The 13,705-nt window shown below is 43.4% G+C and overlaps 1 protein-coding gene across 1 annotated transcript; it reads right to left on the reverse strand.

Moving 5' to 3' along the window:
- Positions 1-499: 499 nt before the first annotated feature.
- On the reverse strand, positions 500-12,277 carry ASF1B (anti-silencing function 1B histone chaperone). Its single transcript, XM_060764893.2, has 4 exons — positions 12,032-12,277; positions 7,750-7,865; positions 5,976-6,152; positions 500-2,809 (listed from the first exon to the last, which is right to left on the reverse strand). The coding sequence occupies exons 1-4, from the start codon at positions 12,138-12,140 to the stop codon at positions 2,612-2,614; spliced, it is 600 nt and encodes a 199-aa protein (XP_060620876.1). The 5' UTR covers positions 12,141-12,277; the 3' UTR covers positions 500-2,611.
- Between the last annotated feature and the right edge of the window lie 1,428 nt (positions 12,278-13,705).

Genomic DNA, 13,705 nt, shown 5'->3' on the forward strand with positions numbered 1-13,705 from the left:
GCTATGAAGGCAAAGAAGACTTTCTCTAAAGTGAAGTGAGTTCCAGATTGATAGAACTCTATACCTTGTACTCAACTCCTTGATTCACACCTGGAGTCGTCATACACTGCAGGGTACAAGTATAATTGACTCTCGGTAGCTAAGATCTTCTAATAATTGAGCGACTTACTCCCTGGTTAGTTGAAGCTTAGAAATGTGCTAAGAGTAGCCCCAGTTCTTAGGTTATGAAGTCATGAACAATTGTACTAAATAGAATGGCTTGATCTCTGTAGAAGGTTGTGTTTTCATCATATTTTTTATCATGAGTGTAAAGTATGATTCCACATGCATGTAATGACTGGAAAGAGAAATTCTGGTCGCAGCTGAGGAATGGAATGGCCACATGTTAGAAAGGGAGGATACAGTGGGGTATTGGAGGAAGTGGCAGAGGGAAAAAAGGTACATTTTAAGAAGCAGTTTTAAAAGCAGCAGCAAAAGAATAACTCAGGACAAATCATAATTATTTTAAAAATATTTTTATTTAATAAAATCTACATTGAATAAAACGTAGGACAAAAACAAACTACAGAAACAACACAGTCCCTCAGGTACTGACCACACCCTGCTGATGTAAGTCTCCATAAAAGCCCTGCTCATTGTTAAGCCGTATCAGTCAAAGACCTAGTCAACTATCACTCTCATCCCCCCAGTTCAGGCTAGCTGCAACTCCCATCCCCTCTGGTTTGCCAACTCCCATTGGCCCCAGATTTGGCTGGCTGGAACTCGTTCTAACTGGTCAGAGGACCCAGCCTTCTTGTTGGACTGCAACTCCCACCATTCCCAACCTGCCTAGCGAAGGGGTCAGGATGTTGGGAGATGCACACTGGCAAGTAGGCTGAGCCCTGATTGGTTAGGAGAGACACACCTCAGTTGTGGTTGGGAAAGATGCAGCTCTTTGGATGTGGTTGGACTAACAACTCCCACCATCCTCCAAGATCTAGTTGGGTTGCAGCTCTCACCATTTCTTGACCAGGTCAGGTTGAAACTCCCATAAGCTCCAGATCTGGCCAGGCTTCAGTTGTGGGTGGGAATGATGCCGCTCTCTGGGTGTGGTTGGACTCCAGCTCTCATCATCCTCTATCAGTAACCCCAAATTCCACCAGTATTTTTGTTGTATCATGAAGGGTATGTTTACCAGGTTTGGTACAGATCCATCAAGCCATGTAGGAACCATTGTTGGCACATACTTATTTTGACTTTTATATATAGATATGTAAAATCTGACCAAGTCAGAGGTGAAAGACGTGAGTGACTTACTAAGAACTAAATTGTTGCTTTCCCCCATTATTGCTCTCTGTAACTTCTTTTTTAAAAACAAGGAAAAAAAAACTTCCTATATAAAAAAATATTTTAAAAATATGCATCTAAGAAAAACTTGTCCCACATAGCTGACTTAAACCAAAGCCATTCCATATCATACTAAATCCCACAGATATAATAGACCACACACAGTAATTGAAATATGATTCACCATTCCTGTTTGTAAAATGCAAATGTCATTATGCTACCTCTTTAACTTTTCCAAGCATAAATTTGTCAAATTGAACAGCAAATAACAATAAAATCTATGAAAGGTATACCACTCAGAATTCACACACATTTCTTCCAAATGCTTTATTGGTAGGACAGTCACTTCACAATGTGAACAAATTAAAAAGACCTGTGTGCAGTGCATATATTATCTATAATGCCAGTGAGAGAAATAGGCAGGCAAAGAAACAGGGCAAGAAAACCCTGAAAAGTAGGAAGCAGCAGGAAAGCTAAAACCCTCAATTATGCAGATACAGTTTTGTCCTATCTGAAAAGCCATTCTAATAAGGGCAAAAAAATTACAGGGATACTTGCGGAAACAAGACTTTATATATCAATCAACACCAAGAGTACCTCAGCTGCAGACTTCATGAAAAAATCCTGTCCAATACTCCTATAGGCAAGAGATGTCAAGTGGATTTCTAAACTTACCCACTGCCTAACCAAACTGATTGGGCTCAGAGAGGGCATCTTTTGGGATAGTGGCAGAAAAAGCAGCAGGTGCAAGATAAAACAAGAGATCTCCACAAAGGAAAGTTACAGCTCTTATGCAGGACTGCTGCATAACTGGGAAAGAATATTAGCTCCTAAGAAAAGAACCCCACTTTGTGGCAGAAGCAACTCTTCCAAGGCTTAGCTCTTTGATGGAATTGAATGATAAAATCAAAAGACTGTTTTGAAAGGAAAGTGCTTGTTGTATTAAGATTCTTATAATTTGGGTGCTCAGAGCATCAAGGCAGCCCACACTGCTCCCAATTTCAGGAAATATGGCAATGGGCTCTTGTTTATTCACTCACCTGGACAAGATGCTTGCCAAGCAGGAATGGCAGGAGGGTTCAAGTCCCTATTAAGAAACAGTATGGAGAACCTTCCTGTCATAACCCCAACAGGAAGGAAGTGAGCTCTGAAATGTCTGTTTAGAGAGAGGTGTCATTTAGGACTTTATTCATCTCCACTGGTCACAGGTAACCAAATCCCCAGTTACCACATAAATGTTTCAGTTGGCCTTCTCTACGCAAGGTCCTTAGGTCTTTGTCTTGGGTCACATACAGTCCATGGAATTCTCGGGCTGAAGAGCCATGGAAGGGGCCAACCCTTTGATGTATGCACAGTTGGGAGGAAGGAAGCCATCGGGCTCTGGGTCTACATTTTCAATATTGTCCATCTGGTCTCTAGGACTATCCCAGTTGATGTGGAAGCGGGTGACGCGGGGATTGGAGGCTAGGATATTCCTCTGCAGCTAGAAATAAAAAGAACCGTCAAAATTACCGTATATTCCGGCATATAAGATGACTGGGCGTATAAGACGACCCCCAACTTTTCCAGTTAAAATAGAGAGTTTGGGATATACTTGCCGTATAAGAGCACCCCTCTTCCATCGCACACCAAATAAAAATAAAAACATCTGATTTGATTTCAAATCCAAGACTATCAAAGCAGTATCCAGCTCTTCAGCTTAGAAATGGAGATGAGTGCCCACCCCCAGAGTCGGACACGACTGGACTTAATGTCAGGAGAAACCTTTACCTCACCTGTAAACTCCTGTATGTTTATTATTTATTTAACAGTTGTGGGTCCATGGAGCGTAATAAAGTACTATAAATTTCTACCTTACCTTACCTAGAGTGAGACCAGGGCCGGGTCCAATGTCCTTTCCCCAACAACAACAACAATGGAAACCTAGAATTGGAAGGGACTCCAATGGCCATCCAGTCTAACCCTAATTCTGCCAGACAGGAGCACACGTCCAAGCCGTCCCGACAGGTGGCCATCCTGTTCTACTTAATAATAGCAATAACAACAATAATAATAGAACCCTAGTGTTGGAAGGGACCTCAATGACCATTCAGTCCAACCCCATTCCTGCCAGGCAGGAAGGCACAATGCAAGTCCTCTTGACTGGTGGCCATAAGACTCTGCTTAACAATAACAACAGAACGCTAGAGTTGGAAGGGACTCCAATGGCCATCCATTCCAACCCCACTCACTCCTGCCAGGTGGGAAGACACAATGCAAGCCCTTCAACAGATGACCATCCAGTTACCATATATTCTTGAGTATAAGCTGACCTGAATATAAGCCGAGGCACCTAATTTTATCACCAAAAACTGGGGAAATTTATTGACTCAAGTATAAGCTGGGGGAGGGAAATGCAGCATCTACTGGTAAGCTGAGGGGACAGAAGTTGCCTTAAAGCCATCTTGTGCAGCTTCCAAAACCCAACACTTGAGAAGATTTTGCACTGCAGCCAGATATTTCCAAGGTCATGCCCAAAGGGCTTGATGAATTTTTGAGATGGATCTAAATCAGGCATGGGCAAACTGTAGCCCTCCAGGTGTTTTAGGCTTCAACTCCCACAATTCCTAACAGTCAGTATTTGAGAACACAGAAATGCTGGACCACTCTCACAACCACCATGTCAGATGACACAGGGAAGCCATTGAAATCCACAAGCATGTGGACAATTTCAACAGAAAGGAGGAAACCATGAAAATGAACAAAATCTGACTACCAGTATTTTGAAATCCCCTCTCTAAAATCAGGATAGTAAATAAAAAAACAACATTCAAAAAGAAGGGGAAATCCAGACAATAAAAAATCAGGACCAGCTAATACCTCCCAACAAAGGATTCCCCCAGGCAGGAAGCAGCCAGGCTTTGAAGCTGCAAGGCCATTCAGTGCTAATCAAGGTGACCAATGGCAACATTCCCACTTACCTCAAGCAGACAAGAGTTCTTTCTCCCACCCTGGACTTTCCATAGATATATAAACCCCACTTGCCAAGTTTCCAACAGACCTCACAACCTCCGAGGATGCCTGGCATAGATCAGGGCAAAACATCAGGAAAGGACACTTCTGGATCATGGCTATACAGTCTGAAAAACTCACAGCAACCCAGTCAGTAGGCTGTTAGGAATTGTGGGAGCTGAAGTCCAAAACACCTGGAGGGCCAAAGCCTGATCTAAATGCAACTTTTAGCATTAAAGGAAAATGTGTTCATGATTTTCCCACTTAATACACACATTGTTGGCATGGCTGGAAATGGGTTAATTTCTCCTGCTATTAAAAAAAAGCATGTTCTGGATATGTCTCAAAAGCTAAACTATCTTAGAACATTTCTGTTATTTTTCCAGAGGTATATCTGGTGATGGGAGTTTGTGCTCAACAAAACCGAGCCTTTTGTGTTTTTCTACAGTACAATTGATGTACCCCGAAGAAACGTAGGATGCTTCTCTACCAGGCATGGGCAAACTTTGCCTATGCCTGGTGTTAGGAATTGTGAGAGTTGAAATTCAAAACAATCTGATAGAAAACTGGGACTTGTAGTTTGGTATGGTACTGGCTCTCTTAAACAGGGAAGGCTAAGGACCTTGTAATACTACAACTCCTGTGATTCCATGGCACTGAATCTGTGGCAGTTTTTGGGGGGGATTCCCCTTTAAGAGTAGTTCGCCCTTGCACTGGGACTTCCCCTTTAAAGCTGCCTTGTTCTTGGCTGCAGAAACAAAACAAAACGGGGGAAAGAGACCTTTTTCTTCCTCCCTCTGCAGGCTATTTAAAACTTTTAAAACTTAAGAGCTGCTGTTCTTTCAGAGGGAGCTGAGCACAGAGAAAGGAAAGAAACCCCAAAGAGGGGAGAAATAAGAAGTTTCTCCAGCAGGACTTTCTCGGAGGTGCCTTTGTTTTGACTCTCCTTGAGTAGCCTGCCTGCCTGCACTGTTTGAGGAAGGAGAGGAGAGGGAGGAAGAGGCCTGAGCTGGCCGGGAATGGCAGCCTCTTTTTCCTTCAGGAGGAAGACGGGGAGGAGGAGGAGTGGCAGGCCTGGCAGGGATGGTGCCCAGCTGAGCTTGTGCAGGGGCAAGAGCAGCAGGCTGCGCTGCTTGGGGATGGCGAGGGGGAAGGAGGATGGGGAAGACGAGGAGGAGCGGGGGTGGTGGCCAGCTGAGCTGCGATGCCAGCAGGCTCCCTTTGACCTCTGCTGGCTGCCTGCGTCCCTCGCTCTCGGCATCCTCAAGTGGCGGAACTTATAGCCGGCGCACAAGACGACCCCCCCCCTTTTTAAGATGACTTTCTTGGTTTAGAAAGTCGTCTAGTATGCAGGTTTTTACGGTAGATGAAAGATGGACTCAAGGATGGCAATCTTACCATTATTTTCCAAGAATCCCAAAGAAGATGTTGTATATAATATTGTTTCCTTATAGGAGTGAGCCTCAAGCATTTCCAGAAAGACACACAGGCCCACCCATTCTTCTCTTCAGATTTGATGTCTCAGTTCTCTCACAATTCCACGGAGTCATGCCAGAGTAGTATTACACTAACTTTCAACAGGATCTAAACCCAGAACTCTGGGACTTACCTTTTATTTATTTATCATGCCAGTAACTTACCAGTAACCAACAACTTACCTGGGAAAAGTCTGGCTTGAGGGGTGGATTCTCCCTTAGCTCAGGATCCATATATTCATTGTTAACATAGTACCCAATACGGATAAATTCCTGTCCCAGGTAAGTACAAGTGATGAGTATTACTGTAACTCCCACAGCATCACTCTCAGGGATCAGATCAGGATTGGGGGCATTGGCCTAAAGAGGAAAGGGAGAACAGAACAAAATAAATGACAATTGTATCAAGACCCTCCTTCCAAAATGCCCAAAGTTTTTTTCCTATTTAGTCCTACTCAGTGACACATATCCAAAATACTAAATAGCTGTTACCTTTGAGTTCCTATAGACTGAGCAGAAATGTCAATAAAAGTCTATGTGGCCCTTGCCTAAGCTATTCACTACACCACACTACTCCATTGCAAAGCATAGGAAGTTGCTTTACACCAAACTAATATGTTGGTCCATTTAGCAGAGTGATACCAACTGGCAGTGGTCCTTCACAGCTTTAGAAAGGACTTTTGGGGCTTCTCCACAGCTTTAGAGAGGCCTTTTTGGGTTTAACTTAAGAAACGCCAGCAACTGAACTTGGGATTTTCAGACTGCAATATACGATTTCATTCACTGAGCTACAATTCATTGACCCTAAAATAAAGATACAACCTGGGATGGGCTATTTTTTAAGAAAAGAAGTTGTAAATGACAAGACAACAAATATCAAAATTTTATTAGTCTCATACTTATGTCTGCTCCCTCTGAACCTAAGGACTGTTCACTTTTTCTTGCCTATTTCCCTTTTAACTTGTTTTAACAAATTACACTTATCTTTATCCCAGTCGTATTGTCTAACATCTATTTTCCACTAAAAGTCCTGTTATAATTGATGCAAACATTAATCTGTTTCATGTCCTATCTCCTAATAACTTCAAGTAATGATTTCTGAATGCCTTGTTTTTCTTTTGACCTTTTGAAAAAGGCTCAACTGTTCGCAGTAGTTGCTTTTCATCTGAGCGCTTTAGAATATTTTTTAAAATTGTAACATTTTGAGCTGTCTTAATAGCATCATTGTGGGAGAAACAGAATCTAATTCAAATAGCATCAGCTGATCTTCTGCTGAAACACTGGGTACATGAAACAGTTTGGGGTGGGAATCCTAACATCATTGATTTCCTGGCTGAAGGGTCAGGAAGAAAGTGTTCCTTTCTCTTTGACTACATTACAGAGGGGTCAACAAAACATAATAAAGAGGATGTACAGAAAGGCCTAACAACTGTGTATGTTATAATTAAACAAAAATGTAAGATGAATCATTGGCATAAAGAAAAAGGGGCACCAAATATTTGCAGGGTCATTTATAATAATAGGCTAATATTTCAGGATATAATGCCAGCAGTATGGTAGATTGGGTCAATGTCCCTAAAAGGCAAAAGATCTTGTCTGATCTTGAAAACTAAGCAAGAGCAGCCCTGGTTACAACTTGGATGGGAGACTGTCTTTGAACACCAGGTGCTGTAAGCCGTATTTCAGAAGAAGGAACTAGAAGAACACCTTGAGTCTTCCCAGTATAAGAAAAAATGTGGAGTTGCCCTAAGCTGACATGTGACTTGAATCACATATACACACAAAAGTGAAAATAATTGTAGTGAACCTATTGGCTTCCATGTTTTTAGATTCCCGTTACCATTATTCCTGATCACTGGCCACACAGCCTTAGTCTGTTCCCTTATTCTCCTCTCTTCCCACCATCCACTCTTTTGGACTTTCCTCTCCTTTCTCCAAAATATAGTTGATAGCTTACTTCAAACAAAAACATATGTCTCCCAGCTGGAACAGGTCCCACCAACACTGAGTCAAGAACTTGGTCATATTCCTCACTCTCTGCAGAACCCACATAGATGATCTTCCACTCCAAGTCTGAAAGATAAAAATGTAGTCAGCAGAACCGTAGGTACTATAATCTTCGATCTCTGTGGGAAACATATTTATCCCCATCCTCAGAAGGCAATACACTAAGGAAAAATTGAGTTAATGTCAGTGTTTGAAGAACTATATATACACATGCTTGCAGAATGTTCAAGAGCTAGGCCGAGGATGTAAGAATAAGCAACTGTCAGCTCTTCTAATTTCCGATGCGTTGTAACTTCTGGTAGACATAATTGCATTTCACCAAGCCTGGGCAGGGAGAGGAAAGTCCCCTTCAACAGATGCAACTATCATAGAGTAGCTGAGTTAATTAACAATCAATTTTGTGAAACCCATTTTCTTTAGGGAAGTTGGACACAAGGAGAGCTGTCTGAGAGTTTACTGCAAAAGCGAGACAAACTCTAATTGACCCATGTCCATCACATCACCAAGACTCTTTTCCTAATCCTTAGAGCACTTTTGGAGCCTTTAAAGGAGTGTTTCCATTTTTTAAATGTGGACAAACATCAAATAAATATGCATGTGAAGCTCTCAGATTTTTTTAAAAAAAGAACTCCAGGCAAGTTGCCTGAAGCATGGAGGAGGAACAAGACTGACAGTTAACCCTGAGTTCAGCTAGAACAAGTATACATCTATCATGCAAATTACAAAGCGGGAGGAAGCCCGGATCTCAACAGGGGTAAAGAATCTGCTGCAGTTTCTCTTTAAATATTATGCCTGCCTTCAGCCTTTATGGATCATCTCATTAGGCAAAAGTCAGGAAACACTGTGTGCAATCTGCTATAATAGACCACCGGTGTAGCAGTGAAGGTTAATGCTTCTCACATGTGATACTGCTAGTTACAAGAATGTATGTACAGTATATCTAAACATCAGGGGTCACAAGTAGGCAAAATGAAGCGTATCATGTTTTAACACCAAAAACAAGGGGAGTCAAAAGGGACACTGGAGAAAAGGAAGAATGACGAAAAGTAACAAAGAAACGTAGCAACCTGAATGGAATCTCAACTTTGCAATATGTGTTTGTTTTCAAGAATGTTTACAGACATGTTGTATTTTTGTTTTAGAGCATAGACAACAGTACCAAGGCACCCTAAACATGGCACCATTTATAAATTGCTCACCATTTATGAATATTTAGGAAAAGGACCTGGACTATCCTGAAAGGGGTCAGCCCAGATCTTTCTACTACAACACTGATAATAATAATGATCCCCCCCTACTATCCCTGCTCAGTCTGCCCCAGCTTCCAAGACCAGATAAAAGACCAAAATAGTCAAAAGCCCTAAATGAATTCTAGTCTACCTCCCAGAATTCTGGATTTTAATATGACTTGTGGGGATCATTCCATGAGGGGGAGAAAGCAGCAATGCTACTTCAGGGGGGCATACTGGCATGTCCTTGTCCAGGCATCCAAAAAGGCCAGAAGCAGCACCATGTCAAGAGGGAGTGGAGGGGGTTGCTGCTGCTTTTAGGTCGGACTAAATTCATGCCTTTTGCCACTTTACCACTGAGAGAGGAGAAGGGTTCTTATTTTAAAATAAGAGTTAAGGTCCAATACTCACACTGACCAGTGATAAGCTGGCCCAGTTTTTTATATAGGGTATGCTAGAGAACAGAAGTTCAGAAGGAATTTGATTTTCAATTTCTCTGTCCAGATTCAAATTCAAACCCTTTCAAATTATGTAGGCCGCTATAAGTATTTTTAAAAAGAAAATCCACGTATTGAAAATGGGCAGATTTATTTTCATTTCAATTCCACTGAATACAACTTACCCCAAGCGCAAGTATATTAGGGCTCACATATAATATATATCATGAAATGGCCAGTGTTGGTGAAAAACATATGCAATAATAAGGATGTTAGTATTTGAGGTACCAAATGACTTTTATTGCTAATGCACCTACCCCTCCGGAAATAGCAAAAATTGAAGAAACCAAATGTGCACAGTGAGAAGCCAAGTACTATTAAAAACTGCAATAGTCCCTCCTATTTTAAAGAATGATCATTGTTGACGTGTTTGTGTTGTTTTGGGCACTGAATGTTTGCCTTTTTTTCTGTGTGTGTAAACTGCCCTGAGTCCCTTCAAGGAGAGAAGGTGGTCTTGAAATAAAGTTTTATTATTATATATGGTCAACATTCACCACTTTTACCAGTTAACAAAACCTCTCTTGTTATAATAACAGCGAACACAGCTGCTGTTTATAAGGAGAGAAGGGCATTTAACATGTTCTCTGCAAAGATGCAGCATGGCCAAGGGCAGAGTATAGGTATTCTACTCAACACTAGTCAACGTGGTGGCCTATACACCAATGCCAGTCCCTGGTGAGCTTCCAGGAATGAAACAACTGTAGCCAGTGATCATTAATATGATACCATTCCCTGGCACATTTTGAGTCAGAAACTACCAGTTAATCACATCAGCTGATCGGGTGTGAATTATTAGCAATTTTCTCATCAAATGTGCCAGGGAATGGTACCATATTCTGCCACTTTGTGTCTCATTAAGAGAGTTATAGCCTTCTTTGGACAGAGTGGCTGGCTTCATGGGTGTAGATTCCAGATTACTTCCTTTTCACTTTTTCTCCCCTAAATGGGTGCACATGGTCCTCTCCTTCATTTTTATCCTTACAACTACCATGTCCTGTGTGCTATGTCCTGTGTGCTTTTCCACTTGTTTGTTTATGTGACCCCAGGCATATGGGTGTATAAAATAGGTATAAAAATGAAACATTTACAGATAACAAGTCAACATTTGCAGGGTTTGCTAAACAAGCTAATTTCCCTTTTTTGTGGAGTACAAGCTGAGACATTTTCTGCAGAGTCCACTGTAAACACTGCTTGTTGTTGCTAACAGATTTTTGTAAATGGGTGGTTTTCAGAAAACTCTTACCATGGCCAATTTTTTGTGACTCCAGCATTGAGCAAAGGGGACTCCATTTAGGGCTGGGAGCAACAGTTTATGTGGCACTGAGCTATACTAAAGAGCCACCTTCTGTTCAGTCTCTGGGCCAAGCCCCTGGTGGCACAATGGTGTGCCAACAGGACTGCTGACCGCAAGGTTGGCAGTTCAAATCTGGGGAGCGGGATGAGCTCCTATCAGCTGCAACTTCTCATGCAAGAAGCCACCCACAGGATTGTAAAACCTGGTTGTGCAGGCCTGAACTACATCATTAGGAAAATGTGATTAATATGAAGACATTGGTTATTATGTTTTTAATGGGGTGAATGTAAAAAGAGGGGGAAATGTATAGTATATGTCTGTATAACTGTATTTTCTCTTCTCAAATAAAATTTTTTGAAAAATAAATGCTTTTTATTGTATCTTGTGAATTGTTATGGCATCAAATTGCTGCCAATTTGTAAGCCATTTTGAGTTGCCTTCGGGCTTGAGAAAGGTGGGATAGAAATATCGTAAATAAATAAATAACAAATAAAAGCTCTAGGTGTCCCCTGGGCAATGTCCTTGCAGGTGGCCAATTGCATTTTCTCAAGGAAAAAAAGATGTATTTGGGCCCTATCACGCTACACAGTGATAAGGAGATTCTTCCACTTTAACTGCAATGGCAGCATCCTATGTAATCATGGGATTTGCAGTTTAATGAGGGGCATTGGGAATTCTCAGCCAGAGAGCTCTTGGGCCTCACTAGACTACAAACCCCAGGATCCTATAAGATGCCATGGCAATTAATAATAGTGCTATAACAATGCAGTGTGGCAGCAGGGCCTTTCCCCTTGCAGAAACTTCTCTATGCTACGCCACCCCACCTTCGTAGGAGGCCTTTTGGGGCCTGCAGGGTGGTTCTGGATGTGTGCACGCGCCTTCATCCTACCACTCAAGGCAGGCCTCATCCACACTAACCATTTAATGCAGTTCCAAACTGCAGCGGCCAAACAACAAACTCCCACAAAAAGAGCGCGAAAAAAAGCCCTTGATGTGCTCCAGTGCTCTGTGGTCACCATCTGGGCCTCAAACTGAACCCAGGAGTAACCACTTTCTTCCATACTGGTTCGAAACTGAATTTAAATCGTCAATGTAGACGGGGCCTGAGTGCCGAGCTCGTGGTTTTCTCAGCAAGAGGCAGTTTGGCAAAGTCTTAGCGGGGAGAGAGGGGGGGGGGAGGGCAGGGCGGTTGGCGGGGCTGGGGGCACTCACCGTGGGGCAGCGCCTCTCCGCACTCGAACTGCACCTGGAAGCGGAGCGGGTGGCCGAAGGGGCTCGGGTTCTCCAGCAGCGACACTCCCAGGACCGACACCCGCGCCATCGCAGCAGCAGCAGCACCCACAGCCGCCTTGCTCCTTCCTTTCCTTCTCGGAGCTCCAACCGCTGCCTTGCCGCCCTCGCCCCCGCCAACCACTCACACACATACTCCGCGCGCCACCGGCTGAGTGACAGATAGACCCCGCCGCCAATCCCCGCAAGGCACTCCGACCGCCTCCGCCAATCGGCTTGCTTCGCGCCTGAGTTCATCCGCCTACTCTTCCCGCGGGGCCACGCCCACTCTTCCCTCCACCAATCCGCCGCCTGGGTTTTGTCCCTGGCGGGAGCTAAACCTAAACAATCAACGCTTGCGCCCTCCTCCCTCCTTGTCCTCTCCGCGCGCCAGTCAGTCTCCGGCCGCCCAACCGCCAATCAGCGCGCGCTCTGCCGCCTCCTTCCGCGCGCCCGAAGAAGCGGCAGCCAATGGAAAGCGGACTAGAGGGCCAGCGGGTTCCACGTCATCGCCAGGCCCTTCTGTTAACAGGAGAAACCCGATAGCCTTGCCAAAGGCAAAGGGAGCAGGGGAGTTTGGGCTCCCAGCAGTTCATCTGGCGCTCGGTTTCCGTTCGCCAAGGGATAAAAGATATCACAGAATGGGTGAAAGAGCGTTCTCAGACTGGGTACATCTATACTGTAGAATTAACGCAGTTGGACTCCACTTTAACCTCTATGGCTCAGTGCTATGAAACCACGGGGTTTGTGCTTTGGTGAGGCCCCAACATTTTGGATGAGAATGATATATGTGAGTGTGTGTGTTTTAATCTATGTATTTTCATGTTCATTTGTTTTTGAATTTATTGAGGCAGATAAATAATAATAATTATTATTATTATTTGAAACACAACAAGATGAGTCCACAGCAGACAAGATCACTCTGCTGGCTGTTGAATTGGATCACACGGACACTTTCCAAGTGTCTAGGACTGTGTGATGTATCGGCAAATAATGCGTGCAAGTCCCAGTAAGGTGGCCTTCTGCAGCTGGAAGATGGTAATTTTGTCAGTGCCGATTGTGTTTAAGTGCAGGCCAAGGTCTTTAGGCACTGCACTCAATGTGCTGATCACCACTGGGACCACCTTGACTGGCTTATGCCAGAGTCTTTGCAGTTTGATCTTTAAATCCTCATATCGTTCAGCTTTTCCAGTTGTTTCTCTTCAATCCTGCTGTCACTGGGATTGCAACATCAACAATCGACACTTTGTTTTTTAACACAATCGTGAAGTCAGGAGTATTGTGCTCCAAAACTGTCTGTCTGAATTCGGAAGTCCCAGAGGAGTTTGACGTGTTCATTCTCTGTAACTTTTTCCGGCTTGTGATCCCACCAGTTCTTTGTCACAGGCAGATGGTATTTGTGGCACAAGTTCCAAGGAATCACCTGAGCAATGGTGTTATGCCTCTGCTTGTAGTCTGTCTGTGCGATCTTCTTGCAGCAGCTGAGGATGTGATCTGTTGTTTCATCTGCTTCCTTGCAGAGTCTACATTTGGGCTCTGTTGTCGACTTTTCAATTCCGGCTTTGATGGCATTGGTTCGAATGGCTTGTTCTTGGACTGCCAGAATCAGGCCCTCCA

Source organism: Anolis sagrei, chromosome 2, assembly GCF_037176765.1.
Source record: "Anolis sagrei isolate rAnoSag1 chromosome 2, rAnoSag1.mat, whole genome shotgun sequence".
Classification (NCBI taxonomy): domain Eukaryota; kingdom Metazoa; phylum Chordata; class Lepidosauria; order Squamata; family Dactyloidae; genus Anolis; species Anolis sagrei.